General features: G+C 31.2%; 1 protein-coding gene across 2 annotated transcripts; it reads left to right on the top strand.

Annotated features, from left to right (window-relative positions):
• The first annotated feature begins 2,043 nt into the window (after positions 1 to 2,043).
• Positions 2,044 to 6,736, top strand: LOC111286259 (putative magnesium transporter NIPA6). 2 transcript variants are annotated; one of them, XM_022876143.2, is made up of 9 exons: positions 2,045 to 2,286; positions 2,373 to 2,429; positions 2,910 to 3,000; positions 3,116 to 3,276; positions 3,368 to 3,495; positions 4,087 to 4,224; positions 5,174 to 5,266; positions 5,797 to 5,917; positions 6,009 to 6,736. In XM_022876143.2, the coding sequence occupies exons 1-9, from the start codon at positions 2,157 to 2,159 to the stop codon at positions 6,137 to 6,139; spliced, it is 1,050 nt and encodes a 349-aa protein (XP_022731878.1). In that variant the 5' UTR covers positions 2,045 to 2,156; the 3' UTR covers positions 6,140 to 6,736. The 2 variants fall into 2 exon arrangements, with proteins under 2 accessions (XP_022731879.1, XP_022731878.1); XM_022876144.2 differs by lacking the exon at positions 5,174 to 5,266 and having other exon boundaries at positions 2,044 to 2,286.
• The last annotated feature ends 15,584 nt before the right edge of the window (positions 6,737 to 22,320 follow it).

Below are 22,320 nucleotides of genomic sequence, written 5' to 3'. Positions count from 1 at the left end.
TTTTATTTTATTTTTATTTTTATTTGTTTATTAAACTTAACAAATAATTTTAAATAATATTTTTATATTTATTTATTAAATAAATTGAATACGAATAAAAATTTATTTGATTTGTTTATATTCACGAATAAATTTATTTAAAACTTATTAATTTATGATTCGTTTATGTTTGTTTATTCTTAAATTTATAATTATATATTTATTTGTTTAATTTTTTATTATATTTTTTTATTATTTATAAATATATTTTATTATATATGTTCGTGAATAAATTTATTTATATATATATTCATGAATATGATGATTTAACTTAAACGAACCAAATTCAAACTGAACGTAAATATTTTATCATTTAAATGAATCGAATGTAATGAATAATTTTTTTATAAAAAATAAATAATTTTAAAAATAAAATAAATAAATTATATATATATTTTCATTCATTTATATTCAATTTATTTATACTTCTACTTATAATATCTCATTTTTAAATTAATATTTAAAATTTAAAACTTAATAATAAAATAAAAAGTTATAATTCCGATAGTATCATTTTGCAACAACGCATAGGTATTATTGCTGGTAAATCTAAAAGTGGGCCAAGCTCTCCGACTAAGCTCAAAGTTCGATTTAAATCGACTTAAAAGGATGAGGTAAATTAAGCTTAAAGTTTGATTCAAATTGATTTAAAAGGTTGAGGTAGGTTATCGACTCTAATTTAATAGAATTATTTTGTTAATAAATGATTATATTTTTAAGTTTATTTTAAAATTATTTTAAATATTAATAAATATAATAATTTATTTTAATCATAAAATAATGAATAAATGGGCTGAGCTTGTATTTGGTTTTTAAAATGAAATGTCTAATGAATTGACCCGATCGATAAACTCAACTCATGGACAAGTCTAATGATGTCATGATCGAAAATTTTGTTGCTTCGATTTTTACATACATTTTATTTTAAGTCATTTAAAGAAAAGAAAGCACCCTTATTTTATAAACACACAAGAAATTATTTAATATATTAACAAAAAAATTTTTAAAATAAAATTAAGATGATGACATATGCCTCACTTTTTTTAAAATTAATTTTTAAAATTTTTTAAATATATATTAAAAAATATATATCATTATTTTAATTTCACTTGTGAAATTAAAGTATTTTATTATTAATGTAATAAATACAAATAATTTTTAAAAAAATCAAGTTAAATGAGTACCCATAAACATGAATTAAGAAATAATTAAAATACGATATAATTAATATCCCACACGTGCCTATTGTTTACTATATAGATTACATATACTATCAATAATAATGGTGATTGTAATAATTATAATAACACTATATGCTATGTCACATACTAAAATTATTTAGAACAAAATTAATGTAACAATTGGCATGACTCGTGTATAAATAGTCATAATCGAATACTTTTTTTTTTTACATTATTTTTTTATTTTAAAATTTGTCATTACAAATTATAATAAAAAATATTGTATAAATTAATGTAACAATTGGCATGACTTGTGTATAAATAGTCATAATCGAATACTTTTTTTTTTACATTATTTTTTTTTTATTTTAAAATTTGTCATTACAAATTATAATAAAATATTGTATAATTTGGGGTTTAACTAAAATAATTCACTCATTTCCTTTGATTGAAATTCCCTTACTACTTGCAATCCACATTCTCTTCATTTTTTTTTTAAAGTTTCGACTTCCTTGTTTTATATATATATATATATATATATTATAGCTTATGTGGATGCATAAATTAAAAAAAGAATTGTGTTAAAAAACCAATAGCCATTTTAGAATTATAATAAATTTATACTTGTTTTTCTTAATTTTTTGTCAAATAGATTTAGAACACCAATGACAAATTTTATTGTTAACAACGTTAAAAAGGGAAAAAAAAATTGGAAAAACAGATGGAGGCCATTAGAAAAGCGCTGACACATTAATTAGCTGTGCATACATTACATGGTAAACTGTCCCAATGTTTTATTTAAAAAACATAGCAGATTTACTTGTCATTAAGACAAAACCGGTAAGCAAAAAAAAAGGGCAAATGATTGCTAGATTTCGAAGAAAGAAGAAAAACAAGAAGAAAAAGATCAACAGCCCAGAAAGATTTTGAACAAAGATGGGTTTGTATGAAGACAATCTAAAAGGGTTTATTTTGGCATTGTTGTCAAGTGGGTTTATTGGGGCAAGTTTTATCATTAAAAAGAAAGGCCTTAGAAGAGCTGCTGCTGTATCTGGTGTTAGAGCTGGTCTGTCTTCCTTTTTTCTTTTTTTTGAATTTTTTTTTCTTGATTTTGGGTTTTATGAATGTCTTTCATTCTTTGGAGTTTTGCAGGTTATGGTGGATATGCTTATCTTTTGGAGCCTTTATGGTGGTTGGGCATGATCACAAGTATGTTTGGATCTTTTGTGGGTCTCCTCTCAGTAATTTTGTTTCTGTTTTTTCTGTCATGATTCTTGCTGATGTGTGATTTAACTTTCAATTTATCATCTTTTTACTATCAAAATCGCTGATCCTGATGATTGGGTGTATGGAATTTTCATATCAAGGTGAACGAATTATGTTGTTGTTTGTTGGAATTGTTTAATTTTAGTACAAATCTTAATGCTTCATGATACTGGCTTAAAATTTTACATTTTGGGTTCTCAGATAATTATATTGGTAGCATCAAAACGATTGAAAATTTATCATCTTTCTTTTTTTTTTTTGGGGGGGGGGGGGGGTTGAGGGGACGAATGAGTTGTGGTAACTGATGCATTAATGTAGAATTGGTCATTAAATTGCATTAGGTACCAATGAAACAGAATAGTGGCTTTTTGTCTCTAACTGATTGTTTGCAGAATACGTTTTGTTGTATATATTTTGATGCAGTGATTGTTGGTGAGGTTGCAAACTTTGTGGCATATGCATTTGCTCCGGCAATTCTTGTTACTCCTCTTGGTGCATTAAGTATTATTGTCAGGTAATCTCTCCTACTCCTAGTTCGGATGGTACTTTCTTCTCTGATCATATAATGAGTTTTCATTTTCTTCGTTTCTTCCTCCCTCCAATTGTGGTACTTCGAATTGTGTGCTCAGTGCTGTCTTGGCTCACTTCATTCTGAAGGAGAAGTTACACCAGCTAGGGGTTTTAGGATGCGTTATGTGTATCTCAGGTTCGGTCGTAATTGTTATCCATGCACCACAAGAGAGTCCTATAACTTCTGTCCAGGAGATATGGAATATGGCTACACAACCATGTTAGTTTTCACCTTCGGCCATTTTTTCTCTATTGTCTATTTATGTGTTAAAAGTTAAAATGTTTGAATGACCATTTCCTTTCTGTTTCAGCTTTTTTACTGTATCTGGGCTCGGTTATTGTGTTGGTGTTCCTTTTGATCTTCCATTTTGCTCCAAGATGTGGACATACAAATGTGTTGGTTTTCACAGGCATTTGTTCATTAATGGGATCTCTCTCGGTATGCCATTTGAACTACTGATGGATTTGAAATTTGTTTTGCTTCCAACCATAGGATTAATACCTTTTCCTTGTGTTGCTTATTATAAAACGAGTTTCACTAAAACTATTTAAAAGCTGCCTGATTTCATCTAATTGGAAGATGATGACATATCTTTATTTTTTAAGTTTAAACATTTTAATTGATGTGAAGTGTTTAGTCAAAAATATTTGAATTTCCTTGAAGTATTTCACTTCCAAAATTCTTTGATTCTTTGCTCAAGTTTGAAGCCTCCAGTTGGTGTGAGTTAATGTGATTATTCAAGACATGTGATTGAAAAAAGAAGAGCAAGAAATGTGATTGAAAAAAGAAGAGTTTTTGTAGATGAATCTGCCCTTCTTGCCTGTATAATCTGGAGAGAAATTTCTCTCAATGGATATATTGTATATCATAAGTTCATAACTCAAAATGAGCTTCCGAGTTTTTCTCATTCACTGGTTTCCTTCGATAATGTCTTCTTAAAAAAATGGAACAGAGTAATTTATGGTTTTTTCTTTTCCAAAATCACATATCAACCCGATGTCTCATTTTATGACTGCGTGATATATGCAGGTCATGAGTGTTAAAGCCCTTGGAACTGCACTCAAACTAACCTTTGAGGGAAAGAACCAGTTAGTCTACCCAGAGACATGGTTTTTTATGTTTATCGTGGCTACATGTGTCATTACACAAATGAATTATCTCAATAAGGTAGGTACTTCTATCGTGTTTGGGTAAGTTATCTTGCCTGGGTAGTTTTGTAGAGTCAACTGGACACCATGGACACTACGTACTACAGTTGAGTAGATCTGAGTTATCGTTATAAAAGTAATGATTTAGTAGTTTACTAATTAACCAAGTTTTTACTAGTTTAATGATTTGATAATTGTAAAGTTAGAGTCATTGGTGTGATGATAGGTAAGAGATAAAGAGTATAAAGGTGCACTGCTTTAGTTAACATTTACTCAAATAGTCTGAATAATTATATTACAAAAATAATACTAATTGAGAGAGAGAGAGAGAGAGAGAGAGAGAGAAAATGACTGAGAAGAAAGAAAATAAAGCCTTTGTGTTATATCTTCTTTTGTTACAAAATGCTTTTGGTTAACAAATGAGTGTCTCAAATCTTCTGATTGCTTAAGTAGGAAATACAACTTAAAGAGGACCAGGGTTCAGATTTGATTTGTTGGATTTTGAAGGATTTGGTCTGTCAAGGAAAAGAACCATTTTAATATTAGTTTTCTATTATCTCTCATTTTCATTGCTTCTATGCTCTTCATCTGTATGCTTAGTGGAGATAATCGTCCAGGATATTTAGTTGGGGAAAGGTTAAGATACTAGAGTATCGAGTTTTGCAAACTTTTCTCTTGCTCTTTCTCTTAAACAAATTTTTTTCTTGAAAAACTTATTAGATACCTAACACTTAGCAGTTTAATTTGCCTCAGTGATGGCAGTCTTTCCTTTCCAAGTACAGAGTTTTTTTGTTTCATCATATTCATATATATATATATATATATATATATATATATATGTTAACAGTAGATATCATTTACCAGGATGTTTTAGTTTTAAAAGGTGGCTTAAACAACTCTCGGATAGAAATTGATGTTTTAATTTTTCAGCTACTATTTTCCTCTAAAAAATATTCTGAGTTTTTCAGGCACTTGATACATTCAACACTGCAGTTGTGTCCCCTATTTATTATGTCATGTTCACATCACTTACGATCCTCGCCAGTGTCATAATGTTCAAGGTATTGTGTCATCAATCACTCATTGCATCTTTCTAAAACAATTATCATTTTTGCTTGAAGTTTCAGACATTGTGAAAGATCAAGGTTCAGTTGTCATGAGTTAATGCATGGGCTGCAAGGGATGGACTTAAAAAAGAAGTTTAGATAAAATCTTAACAAAGTTTATCAGTATACCAAGTGTTCCATTCCTCCCTCTTTGAGTCCTAGCCCTTTGTAAATTAAGGCTGGGCTAAACAGAGTTTGGAAGGAAAACTCATTTGCTGTGTTCAAATTAAAGATAAATTAAGAAAACTCCCTGCCTACTATTTGTGGAACGCTGAAACACTTTCAGCACATTTGGTTCACTGAATGGAATATAAGAGGAATGGAATAGCTGTTCCGAATTTAGTAGGACAGATTACTACAATTTTGATTCCATTTTGAACCAATATTAGGGATAGAAACATATTATTCATGCTTAGATCTTCTACTTCACATGGATCATCAATCTAATGTGCGAATAACACATAAATAGTATATATATGTTTCAGGATTGGGATGGTCAAAGCACGGGAAGCATCATATCTGAACTATGTGGTTTCATTGCTGTGCTTTCGGGGACCATTTTGTTAAACTCAACCAAAGACTCTGATAGAGGTTCGTCCTTCAGAGGTGCGTAAAGATTTTATTTTGTTATCTTTAGCTTGTCTGTCTTTGGGTTAAGTCTCTCTACTGAATCTTCAATTATTTTAAATAATTGCAGGTGGCCATGCACCTCTATCCCCTACATTATCTACAGGACTCTTCAGTGGTAATGGTGAATCTCCAAAACATGACGAAGAAAATGTGCTATTGCCTGAGGAAATTTGCTTGAGGAAGCAAGAACCATACTAAGATGGCTAAATTAGTGAATTGGGAGTAGAAACACATCTAACTTTTGTGTGATCAAAGTGCAAGGTGAAATCCAGGTTTCAAGAATCCTTAAGAGGATAGCTGAGAGATGAGTATGCAAGCATGAGTTTCGGTCCTGTCAGACAAGAAAGTGACTGAAAACTCTTAACAGCTTGTTTTGTTCATCATGTGCAGTACCAGTTTACGAGTTGATGCTTGCTTCTCAGGCTACCTGCGTGTTGAGTGAATCGGTGGTTGACGGTACTTGAGGGGGTGATATTTCAACTCAACAAATCAGCAGATATGGCTGCTAAAGGTAGTATTTGGTTCCCTCAAAGTTCTGAGGCCTGGATTTTAGCAAGGGAAGTTGGAGTCATTGTATCTTCATATGTGCTATGAAATTGACAGTGTGGCATCAACCTTACAGGAATTTTGGACTTTCTGTTTGATTTCTTGGTGTGCTTTTTATTAGGAAGGGCAACAGGAAGAAAGTAATGCTTGTAGAGTATAACACAAATGGATAAATTAAATTATAGTGTCAAGGATTAATTGTCATTGACTCTTAACCAAGCTTGAAATAACTGTTTTCATTTTTTTCTATATAGATATTATGAAGTTTTCCAATTCACCTACAAAAATGTTCTAACATCCAATGGCATCGTCCCCTGATTAAAGGATTACACCCACCAACACAGTAGTTACTTTGAAAGACGTCAATTTGTGTGTTCATATATTTTAAATTGTGTTACCTTCGTGCATTTTTTCATATTATTTTATTGTCAGTTTAAAATTATCAGGTTTATCTCAATTCAAAAACTTGCTGGAAAAAAAAATTAGACAAAAAAAAAGTTGAAATTAGGATTACAAAACGCTGCCTTGTGAGCAGTGTACAGAGTTTCCGGTTTTGCAAAGAAAAGAAACAGAAAAAGGGACAGGACAAGGCAAGAAACCAACGGTTTTACAAAAACAATGGAAGCAAAGATAGGGAAATACTTTGAGTGAGTGACTAATCTCTTCTCCGCCTCAGATCAGCTTCCCTGATGCGATTCTGACATCGTTGCTGTATGTTCTTTGCTTTTTTCTTTTGTTCTTTCTAAATTTCGGATTTTTTTGTGTTTCTTTCTTTTTCTATTCTCTTCCTTTAGAACCCATTGTTCTTGCTTACTCAAATGCAAAATCCAATAAACTTTTTGGGTTCTTTGGATTACCTTTTTATTAGCTTTCTGGGTTTCTTCTTGGTTTCCAATATGTTTTGTCTTTCCTTCTCCATTTTTTTTTCTGGTTTTGTTTTCTTAGATCATTACAACCACTAAAATGGACAATGCAGAGCATGCAAATAAAATAAAACTTGGCTGCGTGAGAGAAAGAGCAGTCCACCAAGTCAAGTAGATATTTTTGGGAAAAAATGGCCCTTTTTAGATCCAATCAATACTAAACAAGTTTCACAAAGTTCCAATTAATATTTATGCACTTCATTCAAACAAAGGACACAAAATTGTTTGAATCTGATCAAATGCATCCAAAAGATTCATTAATCAATTATTATTGATCAGACCAATGGACCCAAAAGAATTCATTAATTATCTGAAACAGAGTTGTCACAAGTACAAAGTTCCAACATCAGAAAGTCTGTTGTTTCTGAGATGTAAATCAACTTGCAAACAACAAATGTCATATTTAAAACTGAGAGAGCCCTATTTTTCGAACCTAGCTTTAAAAACCATGTAAGTTACTGAAACAGCACAGTGAATCCCCAAATGCAGAAAACTTGGAATTTAGAAGTCCAAAATGTCTTTGATTAAACAAGTTGGTGTAGGATAACAAATAGGAGAGCTTTAATAAAAACACAGCTTCTGCATGTTGGGATAATTATTCTTGACAATACATTGCCTAGGCGATCTTTGAGCTAATCCTAGATCTAATTCAATGTCATTATATAAATTCCAACAGTATTTCATGACAAATGAATATCATTGGCCAAACTAACAATCAGGGAGAAAATGGCAAAACAAAGAAAGCAGAAATAGAAGGCAGCAGTCCAGTCATGTGTATGTTTTGATTATCCAAAAAGCCATTTTGTAAATTGATGGTTTAGAAAAACCAGCTTCAGTATCAAAGACCAAACAGAAAGGAATATCCACTTTCAATAAGAATATAGCAAACCAATTAGACAACACCAACCTCCAAGTGTAGCTTTTGATTTAACATGTTGGTGAAGACAGAAGTCAATTGATTTTCATATGAAAGGAGATTGATACTAATCCTAGCATATTCGACTGCAATTTCCCATTGTCTAAAGTCTAATCATTGTTCATTTCCTAATTCCTATTAATTGTCCCTGATAAAAGTTGTTGCAGAATATCCCGAGGGATGTAAGAGACAGACATTTGCACCTTATTCTCATCCACAAGCTGTCGAACAGCTTCATCAAAAGCTTGCCATTGCTCAGAATATAAATGATCCTGGACAGGTAGATCGTTCACTTCAACACCCTTTATCATTAAGAACATTCATCAAATTATAATGTCACAACATTTCAAAAATCATCATTATGTAAAATATTTTGTAAATCATAAATCAACATAAAAACATGTCAATTCATAAATCATTATAACATATGTTATCATTGAATATCGTATCAAACCAAACCATTAATCAATTTTTAGAAATCATCATAATTCATCTTCAAATATAAATCATGAATCAATCTTTAAAATCATAAATTCAACATCACAAATCATTATTATCATTAGTTTATCATTAGCTACAGTCATTGCCATAACCCATGACATTAGCTGCATCAATAATTTCATTATCTTGATCATTACTAACTATTATAACCTGCTAGTTAGGACCTTACGCTAATTACTGTAACTCATTAACAAGGATGTATGATCATGGCTATGCTAACTACTATAACCCATTAGTCAGGGCCATAAAACTAGTTCTGATATTAATGATCTCATTTCTCAATGATGTAAATATATAGCTATCTTAAAATCATTAATTAAACATAATCTAATTTCTCAATTCATTCATAAATATAAACATAAAATAATCATATGCTTAATCCTATTTTTATATATCAAAAATAGAAAATAAAATATTAATTCATTTAGAAATATACATATATACATAAATTCAAAAACAACAAAGTGTGTGAGATTCTATTTACCTCCTTTCAATTCTATCACTTATTTTTTTTTTCAAAATAATTAATGGCCTATTTAAGATCATTTCAACATAACAAATTAATCAACCCATTTTGAGACCATTTGTGCTAAAAACAACTAAGTTATACAAGGGTTAATTCAACTAATTAATACTGATAGCCTAAGCTCATTTTACTAAAACAATCATATCTTAAGATATCCAACTTGGAATTAAGATATTTTTAATGTGTTAGAAACTAGACTCGATAAGCTTTCTAACTATATATATCCCACCTCTTCATTCCTTGTAGATTATTTGTAAAAATTTTTACAATCCACATCATATGCTGCTAACAAACAGCATGTATACTTTCTAGTAAAAATTAAATATTTATTCATAGGAGACTTGGAATTCTGTTTTGCTTATTTTGTTGGAAAATAGTCTTAATAAGTTTTCCAAACATATAATATTCAATTTGTAATTCATTGTATAAAATTTATGACAATTTTCATAATTCATCATTAATACTGCTACCATGCAACCTGTACATCCTTAAGTAAAAATTAGACAACTTTTCATGAAAAATTCAGAATTGACGACCTTTTGTTTAGTTGGAAAGTAGATTCAATAAGCTTTCCAATAATATATATACTTATGGAAATAATTTACCCATTAATATGAGATTTCATTTTAATTCACTGTTGTAGATCATAGTATCTCATCCAAAAATAAAATTTCTCTTTCTATCTTTAAAAACTCAAATCCCTATTATCAACCTTTAAAATCCATTTAGTAATCATCACTAATTCTTAATAACATAATGTAAATAAAGCCCAATAATTTACCCAAATAGTTCATGAAGATTAATGAAAGATTTTATCATTTTTCTTAGTTTTTCTCTCAAAACTTCAACTCCAAATAATAGCTACTAACATGGTATTTTTCTTAAATAAAAAGATGACATATACTGACATTTAGGAGATTAACTTGATTTTAGTCTCCGATTTAGGATTCTCAACTTGATTTTTCATGCTTTTTAACCTTAAGGAAGATGGGAAGAAGAACTTTCATTTTCTTTTATGTTTCACGATAGCTAAGTTTTCTCTGGTTAAACACTTCAATCACTTTTTCTTTAGTAAGTAACCTCTTAAATAAATTAATGGACTTTAGTAATAGTCTAGCCCAATTATCATTTGGGATAGAGTATTACAATTTTAACCCCCATTAAAAGTTTTAATGTCTTTTTTTTTTCAATTATAGAAAAAAGGTAAGGTTTTTATATCATAAACTACAATCTTCTTTTTTCCTTCAATAATTTAATGTAAAATTTACTAATAATATGAAAATCATATATGAAAATTACATAAAGATCCAAAATAGAGTAAGAAAGGTAGCTATCCAAGAGTAAAAAGCATACTAGCCCTAGCTAATTACAAAGCAAGAAAGGTAAAACAGAGGACACATTTAATAAGATAAATGCTAAACTATAAATATAGACAACTAAAGATTTAAAAGAAGAATACCCAATATTTGGCACTACATTTGGCTGATAATCTTTCTCTTCCAGTCATCTTTAAAAAGCAAATATTTTGTTCTTGTAACCTTTTTCCATTCAAGTTGTTCTCAACAATTATTCTTCCATCTCTTTCTATCCTCTATAGATCTCTACAATGAAAACTAAATAGAGAGTGTTTTCAGTGAGAAAGAGTAAAAAACCATGCAATTGATTAATCAAGCCTATGTAGACCTAGGTTTTTATTCTCAATTTTATAAAAGCAAAAAATTTAAGAAGTATTCAAATTGAATATGGGAAATTCAAAAATTCCAAGATCTCTTGAAAACTTATCAAAGACAAGAAAATAACTCCGATGGCAAAGCACTTTATGCTAATTGTTGGTGTCCCATACTTTGACTGACAAAATGAATTTTAAAAAGCATAGACATTTTATAAAACCATATGCTAGAGCAATGATGAAAAAGGAGTTCAAAGTTGAAATGAAACTTCCATGGCAAAGTTATAATGTAGGCTCTTGTAAAAGCTTGAGAAAATATCTAATTAAATGTTTTCAATCAATTTTAATCATAAGTAAAGCATTAGTTACTTCCCTGTAAGGTTAAGCAAAATAATCAATTTGGGCATTGGCATTGAGGTAATTAATTTGTTTACAAGGACCCAAGCACCATTCTCTAACTATAAGTACTCAAAAATCTAAACAAATTAAGGAAGCAAAATAAAATAACTAACTTACTTAAAAACAAGGATGGCTAGGAACATTCCTATCTCACTCATTTCAAGAAGTTGGAAAGCATCTCCATTTATCTCAGCTTCAAAAAACCATAAGTTAGACATTGCAGCAGCTGCTTTCAGTAACATTTTTCAGTTTAAGCATTTATAGATGAATAACAAACAAATAGAGAGCTCAAAATCTTTTCCTCTTGCTTTTCTTCCTATAATAGTGAAGATACCTTTGATAAAATTCATAACAATAATATTACTTTCACTAGAAATAGATTTTAAGAGAAACATTTGACTTTTAGGTTTTTGCATTGAAATTTTAATAATTCACTTTAATATTAAGATTTTATGGCTTTGTGGAAAAAAAAGTATTAGAATATGTGAATCAATTGCAAATATAGAAAAAGTGAATTTGTCACATCTCAATATAGAAGGCAAGATATTCAATTAAGATGAAGTATTAATTATCATTAAATGTAGACACCTATTGACATGATTAGCTGATCTTTGAAAACAAAAGCTAAGAGAGTAGTAAAGAAAATCGGTTCTAGTTGGATATATTTTGAATGGTAAAAACATATTGTTGTGTCTTTTAAAGAAATCTAATTGAAATGACATCTTTTAAAGAAATCAAGTTGAAGCAAGGCCATGTAACAAAATACTAACCAATCTTTTAAAAACAACATCATCCAATTCTGGAGGCTTATTAGTGGCACTTGCATTAACATGTGAACAAGCAAATATATACAATCAAATATGGAATTACATATATGTAATCAAGGCAATTGGATTTAACCCAAATAAAAGCAGTTTTATACATTTCATAGTCTTATATGACAAACTTAGAACTTTATATAACAAATTTTATTACACAAAATCCCATCATTTTCTTAAATAATTTTGATGTAATTATTAGAAAATAAATAACTACACATACCAATGAGAATTCAAATGTGAGCTCGAGTGAAACAAAAAGTGACCATTAGCCATTTGGTCATTAGAAATCAAAACTAAAAAATCAAAATTCAAATTTAAAGAGTATTTAGAAGAGAAGAATACTTGGTAGAAGAAACAAGGATGACAATGACAAATGGTGGTAACAGAGATGACGATGAAAATGATGATCATGAGAATGGAATAGGAAAATTTAGGGTAATTTGTTTTTAAAATTAGGAAAAATTGAAAAAGTAAACTCTAATTTAATAAAAAGATTCTGATTATGATTTTGATTGAAGAAAAAGATTTTGATTTTAATAGGATTTTGATTTTAAAAGAGCAAAAACATGAATCGTTCTAGAAAACGAAGAAAAAAGCAAACAAGGAGGGAGAAAGAGAAAAAATTATTGGGAGAAAGATATGTGAGAAAATAGCTTCTTTTTTCATTATCAAAGGTAAAAAGTGAAACATTAATCATTAGTGGTGGGTTTATTTTGATCATAAAAAGCAAAAGAAAATCAATAAATTCCAACAGTTCTTTAAACCGTCAATAAAATTTTACCCTTAAAATTTAATTCTTTTGTAGTGTTCTATTGATATCAAACCCGTTTATTGTTGTTGTTTAATGAGTTTGTTTTAGTATTTTAGACTTAACCATTTGTTATTAATTATTTAAGATAAGTTCTTAGAGGTTTAAAGTTGAATAAGGATTAAAAAAAGCTAATCTAATAAATAAAAAGAATTTGGAATGAAAATACAAAATGGCAATCCATAGGAAATTCTAAAAGCAATTGGATTATGCAATATGTTCTTCAAGAATTATTTTAAAGTGCAATGATGATGGAGTTAATCTTTAAGTAGAGTTAATCTTTAAGTAAAGTCCATAGTTAAATATGAAAGAGAATGATTATTAAGATGCCTTAAATCAAGATTTTTTGTTTTGGAAAAAGCAAGATGATTAAAAGATGATGGAACAAATCTTGAAGTAATGTTATCAAGTGAATGTGAATGAAAATCAATTTCTAAGATGGTTAAGTCAAGATATGAAGCTAAGGTTTTATTTTTGAAGAAGTAAAGATTATATTAAAAAATAAGATGAACTACTTTAAAGATTGATTAATTCAAGAAGAATTAGTTTGAAAAAGTAATAAAGTGAATGGAGGTTAAGAATTCATGAATATCACTAGGATGTTTGTTACACCTAAGTCAACTAATCAACAATCAGAGCTTGGTCAACATAGTTAGGCCCTTGGGTTGCCTAAGCAAAGCATGCCTAAATGACCTTGTCACTTGTCCTAAGGAGATGACATCCCCTTCAACAAAGGAAGGACTCACCTAAGGTCCTACCAATAACTTGTCAAGGTAATCACATCAGAACTGACCCATTAGCACCCAACTTATTTGAAATCATTAAATGCGACCTATGCCTAACTGTGATCATTAAATGCAATTCGTATTCACTCACATGGGCCCTTCTTGAGTTCACACAAACATCATATCAGTTGTCAATTATCTCAATCAGGTCACACTCTTGATCTCAATCAAGAGGTAGGTGGAGAACCAGATACTCAAAGTAAAATAAAACTAAACCTAAGACTCTCTGAACTTTTTCTCCATTAAAGCTTCTCACACAAACTTCACTATTTTGGTCCTCTTATTTACTTCTTAACCTCATATCAAGCACCATACTCACTTAAGTGTCAGAATGTGCCTCAGAGTAACGACTCTGATGCCCTCCAATCGTGTTTTATGGCTGCACGTCACTATTATCTTTCCCTTCTACCTCACTTCCTTCCTTTCAGCTAAAATATCCAAAAACACCATCAACGATTAGCGCTGTCTGTAGGAAATAATAGCCATGTCTCACCAACCATATTTTTTTAGGACTCTAACTCCCACCATTAATGTTTCTACTCAACCTATAGCTACTACTAAGATAACAACTTTTTTACCAATTTCTTATCAAATTTCATCACCAAATTTACCTATTTGGAATTCTTCATTCTCCAACAATCTACTTTCATTAAATGCCTAAGTAATACAGCCCCTAGGCTTTTATCATAATTTAATGGGAATTTAATCTCCAAATATAGCATTAACACCACTATTGGTCCACATCATAACACTTGGACCTTCAAACCCTATCCCTCAACTACCTATAACACCAACCCCCTCATTGCAACCCATTATTGCTAGTTGTGGCCAAACATTCCCCATGTAACTTTCATTATACATATCTTACTCTCAGTACCAAAGATCCTAACAAATCAACATGCCATGCAAACTCTCTTAGACTTTTACCAAGCCCTCATGGCTCAAATACAATTGTTAAATACTCAAATGGCCATTAAGCAAAGACTACTCCAATAGTACTAACAAGCTACGCAACAACCCCCCTAAGAAAGACCCTACCCTCGAAAAAGTTTAGCTTTTTCTTTCAAGGAACCACCACTAACACTAAACTTAACCCACCCTGAAAAAATTTATGCATAAATTGCACATGATAACACTGACCATCACGACCATACTACAAAAACTTCAACACTAACCAAACACATGCAAACTCTAACTAAAAAAATGAGCTAGTAGTATAAGTTGCTACTCTAGATGAAGAGCTAGCTGACTTGAAAAAAGAGAAAAATAGGAATCTCTAATGGCTCGAGAATGATCATAACCTTCTTACCTTTACTATCTGACAAACTGATATCTCATATTCTCTTAAACTACTAAAAGACACATACAATGGAATTAATGACCTAGAAGACCATTGGGACCACTTTAGAACATTTATGGTCTTGCATAATGTTTCTAATGTAGTGAAATACAGGGCTTTTCCCATCACCTTATGTGGAAAAGCTAGGACATGGTTATATTCTATGGTGTCACCACTATAAATAGTTTTGATACCTTTAGTAAACAGTTTTGGCATTTTTTTTAGTAACCAAGTTGTTGTACACTCTTTTATAAGCTTATTGGCCGTAAAGCAGAAGCATGAAGAAACTTTATGGTAATACTCGAAAAGGTTTAAAATAACTACTTTGGAGATCAAGCTTTGAACATTTAATAAGCCATTAGGCCTTTACCTCTAAGGTAAGGTATGACCATTTGAGATATTATTAATGAAAAATAAATCTGAATAGCTATACTAGCTGTATAAAATGGCCTAGAAGTTTGTTGAAGCTAAAGAAATTAGAACCGTTGACAAAATCGAGTGACATGAGCAATGCTAGGAATGTCTATGAAGAGAGAACAAGCAAATTAATGCATCGAGCCAGTGATTTCATGATAACCATCAAGTTATAGCTAACAAGGAAGAAAAGAGTGGCATAGCAACAACAATAACAAGAAAAATTCCTAAACACAATCTAACCAACATCAAAATCGAAATAAAACCCTAAATGCCAAGCAGTGAGGAAAAAATTGATAACTTACTGGCAACTAAGTATATAAAAGAAGTTTGGTATCCTAATTGTCTTGCCAATATGGTTATTGTAAAAAACACCAATGGTAAATAGAGAATGGATGTAGACTTCAGCGATCTAAATAAGGTGTGCCCAAAGGATAGTTTTTTTTTGCCTTTAGTGGACAAGTTAGTGGACTCTTTTGTGGGCCACAATACTTAAGTTTCATGGATGCATTCTCTGAGTACAATCAGATTAAGTTAGCAAGGGCAAATTAGGAAAACAATATCTTTCATCATCGAGGATGATTTATTTTGCTACATAATATGCCTTTCGGGTTAAAAAGCAGGGGCCACCTACCAAAGACTAGTGAATAAAATTTTTAAGGAATAGACTGTTTGATTTTTAGAGGTATACATGGATAATATGCTAATTAAGAGTCTCTCGTTGGAATAGCATGTTCAAAACTTAGCAAAAACCTTTGTAATTTTGAAAAAGTACAACATGAAGTTGAATCCTGCCAAGTATACATTTGGTATGGAGACAGAAAAGTTTCTAGGCTTCATGGTTTCTAATAGCGGTATAGAAACAAACCTAAAAAATGTGACAGCTATCTTAGACATGAGCCCTCCAAGAAATACTAAGGAAATGTAAAGATTAATAGGGCAAATGGCAACCTTTAATAAATTTATGTCCCAATTGGTAGATAAATGTTTGTCGTTCTTCAAGGTTATTCAAAATGCAATGAAATTTAAGTGGGAAAAACAATGTTAAAGAGCCTTTTAAGAACTTAAGTAGTATCTTCATTCGTCACTTTTGCTCACCAACCTTGTTCTTAATGAGCCTTTGTATGTATACTTGACAGTTTTTAATGAAACAATGGTAGTAATGTTGGTAAAAGAAGCTAATGGGAACCAAGCACCAGTGTATTATGCTAGTAGCACCTTACAAAATGGGGAGGTTAATTACACAAGGTAAAAAAGATAGTTTTTATGCTAGTTATGGCAGTTCACTGATTGAGACAGTATTTCCAAGTACACATCATAATTATGCTAATAGGCTAACCATTCAAGAATGTCCTGTACAAGATAGATAGCTTAGGAAGAATGATGAAATAAAGTTTCAAACTTAGTGAATTCCACATTGAGTATAAGCCAAAGAAGGCCATCAAGGCATAGGTTTTAACAAATTTTCTCATCAAGTGTTCTTTCATATTTGAGGTAGAAACCCAACAATAGAACATTTTGAAATCTCCCTAATCTCAAACTCAATCCTTGCCTATAAATCCAAAACCTCAAAATGAATAAACCTAATCAAAACTACAAAAAATAGTGGAGGTAAATGACCTAGCTGAGCCTTTCAAGATGCCCTTTTAGATTATCTAACATCCTCAGTGACAAGTTTTTTGTCAGAGTATGCATGGCTATTATATATGGATGGTTAGTTAAAAAAGGATGACACTAGCACAGGAATTTTGTTATTAATTAGACAAGGACAAAAGTGGCAGTATAGATTATATTTTGGTTTCTCTATCTCTAATAATACAACTAAATACAAAGCCTTAGCTGCAAGATTGGAATTAGTAACAAATCTGAATGTCAAAAACTTAATCATCTATACAGATTCACAATTAGTTACTTGTCAAGTAAATGGCGAGTATGAAGTCAAAGACTTCACATTCGTCAAATACCATACAATCATATACCAACTGAGTTAATCTTTCACCTTAATAATCCTATAGCAAGTTCATCATGCTAACAACATCAGGGTTGACTCTTTGTCCAAATTGGTAGCATTATTGAGATCAAAAAGCATGAAAAAATCTTGTTGGAGTATTTACCCACACCCAAATATATAAAAACCCCACCTATCTTGTGCATAAAAGAAGAAGATAGTTGGATGACCTCTATTAAGATGTCATTTAAATGAAAGTTCCCTTCTAATCTCGCAGCATGTAAGAAGCATGAAAAAATCTTGTTAGAGTATTTGTCCACACCCAAATATATAAAAACCCCACTTATCTTGTGTATAAAAGAAGAAGATAGTTGGATGACCTCTATTAAGATGTACTTTAAGTGGGAGTTCCCTTCTAATCTCGCAGCATGTAAGAAGGTATAGAAAATAGTAACATGATTTGCATTAGTGAGAGATAGTTTATACAAGAAAGCCTTTTTTAGCCCTCTTTCCTTAAATATGTCTCATTATCTGAAGTAGAACATGTTTTAAAGAAAATTCATGAAAAGGTGCACAGTCATCATGTAGGTAGGTGAACCCTAGCACATAAAGCACTACGACAGGGTTATTATTGGCCCACGATGAAAAAAGAGGTAGTAAAGCTAGTTAAAAATTTTGATAAATACCAAAAGTTCACCAATGTCCCTAAACAGTCAACAGAAGCTCTAAGTCAGATTTTTAGTCTATGGCCATTCGTAGATCAGGGTATTGATATTCTAAAACCATTTCTTATAGCAATCACCCAAAAAAAATTCATGATAGTGGCTTAGACTATTTCACCAAATGGGTAAAGGCAAAAACCAGTTGCCACTATCACGGTAAAAATAGTAAAAGATTTCGTCTAAAAATATCTTGTGTATAATTTCGATTTTCCTCACACCATTGTGGCAGATAATGGAACACAATTTCAAGATGAAAATTTAAAATTCTGCTAAAATTTTAAATGGCCCTAGTACACAATTTAATGGCCCATCCCTAAATAAATGGATAAGTGGAATAAAAAAAAATTCTAACTGCCTTCAAGAATAAGTTGGATGAAGCAAAAAAGGCATGGGTAGAGGAAACCTCAGGTATACTTTGGTCGATTAGGACCACAGACCATTCAACCATTGGAGAAAAGCCCTTCACATTGACATATTGGATAGAAGCAATTATACCTGCTAAAATGGGTGTAATACGCTTAGGATTGTGCATTTTGACCCTAGCCAGAATGAAGAAGCTTTAAGGGCTAACTTAGATTTGTTACAAGAAACTAAGGACTTAGATAAAGTTAAAATGGCAACAAAAGCTCAATAAGTCACCAAATATTATAACTCTAGAGTTAAGCACAAGCATTTCTAGGTTGGCAATCTAGTATTCAGAAATTACAAAACTAGTAAACCAATGAGTTAGAGGAAAAAATTATCACCAACTAGGAAGGACTATACAGAGTCTCAGCCATCAGGTTTGAAACATATAGGCTGAAAGACATGGAAGGCAACCCAATTTCAAGAACTTAAAATGCTGCTTACTTAAAAAAAATATTATGTACAACTTGGTATTTTACTTTTGCTTAATATTTCTGAAGTTCTGTACTTACTTTTCAATATATGTATATTTTTAAGCTTTCTATTCGGATTTAACTACCTTTTCTTGTAATTAAACTTATACAAGAAATGTTTTAATGAAGATGGATGGTGTTCTATCTCCTTTCTTAAAACTTTATTTTACAATAAGCCTTGTACATCATCTTTTATTGTGTTTAGATATATGGGTTAGTATAGATCCCACTTCTTACTAACACACTCAACATGCCTCCACATCATCTTTTATCACATCAAGGCATATAGACTAATATAGATCCCATTTCTTGTTGACGCATTCAACACACCTCACGCGTTATTTTTTATGGCGTTAAAGCATATAGGCTAACATAAATCCTACTTCCTGTCAACACACTCAATGTGCCCCTAACACCTCTATCTTTTGCATTAAGGCCCAGCACCAACACGTTCAACATGCCCATAGCACCTTTATCTTTTGCGTGAAAGCTTTGAGCCAACACACCCAATGTGCCCTTGGCACCTCTATCTCTTACGTTAAGGCTTTCCATTATTATTTTATCTGGTCAGGATCGATACCATACTAATCTGGCTAAAATAAGGTTGACACACCAAAATTTACATAATAACTCAACTGCCTTACAATAAGGTACATTTGCCTATTATTTTTAACAAGTTATTTTATCTCTATTATTGCACCTAAATATTTTAACATCTCTAAAGCGGCGCTAATCTATATTGATTTATTCTTCCTACAATATTTAAAGTTAGCCAATAGGCTACACCATTAAGTCTAAAGTCCCATCTTCTTGATGAAGAAAAATTTAGTTTACAGTATTAATTTACATTACTTTGTTATATTCTATGAAATAACCTGACTCATCATATGTGAATTACAAAATACTAATCATACACTATGGTTTAACTTGCATGAACTCTAGAAGTATAACCTTACTGCTTAATGTTTACTTTACTAACTTATTCTCTACCAAAAACTAGTACCTACAATACCAGTATATTTAACAAGGTTTGAACTTAGCTAGATTATTATGCTAAGTTATGGCTAAACAATTCGTTTGAACAACTCGGTGTCCCGTTACCTTGATCTTAATCATTTTTGCAAGCAAACAGATAGCCAAGTCCTGTTAACAATGGTCTTTCAATTATATTATTAGTTAGTATTACAATGACCAAAAACAGTACAATCAGATGGGATAAAAAACTAATAAGAAATTCATTTCATTTATACCTGAAAAATACGTACATATTATTACAAAAGGCAAGATTACAACTCAAGAATGAAAGCCTTATAAGATAGCAGGGATATTTGCCTCACCAATTCTTCCTTACAGGATTTCCATAAGTAAAATACTTTTCATTGAAATACATAACGCAAACTCCTGAAACCTCAACAAGCCTAAAAAATCGTGTTTAGCACAATTTGGTTGACTTTAGCAATGGAAGTGACCAAGATCAAGTGAAACAATGGATTGTTATCCTGTGGCCAACCACTCTCCTAGTCCACTTCAGTTTTTTCTCTTTATTTGGGTTACCAGTGTTAGTGCCTAGAATTTTAAACTCATTCTCCTCATCAAAACTCCTAACAACAACACTTCTTTTAGGGTTTTTTTCTCTCTCACACAATCTCACGCCAAGGTAAGATAAAAATACAGAAACAAAAATTCTATTTTAGAGGTAGCAAGCAAGAGTGCAAATTTAGGAATCTTCCATCTCCTATTTATACTCAAACCAAAGGAAGGATATGAAACAGCACACTTTTATATTGTTTCCATTAGTTCATAAATGGAATAAAACATTAATTCCTCTTAATTCCTCCTCAACCACCACTTTAAAAGCTTTCTCAGCCATCTATTTGAAAATACGCAAAAATTCAATCCCTCCTAAAAGTGGTGCATTTTGAAAAAAATGTACCAATTAAATATATTTGATAGCTTCCCACAGAAAGCGTAATACATAACCTATCTAGCTACTTCTCTCAAAGGCATGGGCACATGCATCACACTACCCCACTTTATGCATTTTAACCTTGTGCACCCCATAAATAAGTATAAAATTTTTACAAGAAAAATTTTTTTAAGTCCTCACCAAATAATCCCTGTGACTTTACCAACTTTCTAGCTCACCCAAAGATAGCCACTACTTCTTAGCATAACTACTCACCAAAGATGCTCAACATACCTTCAACAGAACACATCATCACACCAAGCTTTTTAAGTTAAAAATACTCATCACCAAAGCATTGGTACCTTTCCCTTTTTTTTTTCTCTTTTTTCAAGGTTTAGACAACGGTCTAAAGGTGATCACTTTATAACCCCTTCAGACTTGAAAGGCAATTGTTACTAAGTCAACTGGTCAATGATTAAAGCTTGATCAACATAGTTAGGCCTTCAGGTCACCCAAACAAAACGCATCTAAATAGCCACATCACTTGCCCTTCACCAAAGGAAAGTTCGCCTAAGGTCCCACCAATAACTTGTCAAAACAATCATATCAACTAACTCATCAACACCCAATTTGCATGAGATCGTTAAATGCGACCCATGCTTGCCTGAGATCATTAAATGCAATTCCCATCCACTCACATAAAGCCTTCTCAAGCACTATACAAATATCCTATCAATTGTCAACTATCTCAGTCGAATCATTACACTTGATCACATGCAAAAGATAGGTGAAAAACCATATACTCAAGGTAACACAAAACTAGACTTAAAACTTCCTAAATTTTCTCTCTTTTGAAGTTTCTCACACACATTTCACCATATTTATCCTCTTCCTTACTTCTTAACCTCACCTCAAGTACCATACTGACTTCAATATCGGAGCGTGACCCAGAGTAACAATTCTAGCGCTCCCTGACCATGTTTTTTGGTTTTAGGTCACCACTATCTTTTCCTTCCACCTCACTTCCTTCTTTCCAGTTAAGACATCTAAAAACACTATCAACAATGTCAAAATATCTTTGTTCAGAATTCCTCATTTCTGGTTTTTTGGATTTCCATCACTAGAGAAGGATCATTCTGAGTTAGTGGTTTTCCTGGCTATAACCATCTGGACCAGGAAGAAAATCGTGGTTAGGTTTATCACTCTCAGACTTTGATTATTTTGCTTCTCACAATGGTGCTCTTTTAACTTTTTGAAGTAATTGATGATATCATTTAT

The sequence above is a fragment of the Durio zibethinus genome, chromosome 6 (genome assembly GCF_047325235.1).
Source record: "Durio zibethinus cultivar Kanyao isolate XHJ-2024 chromosome 6, ASM4732523v1, whole genome shotgun sequence".
NCBI lineage: Eukaryota > Viridiplantae > Streptophyta > Magnoliopsida > Malvales > Malvaceae > Durio > Durio zibethinus.
Note: the sequence above shows the minus strand (reverse complement) of the source record. Positions and strands in the feature narration are given on the sequence as shown.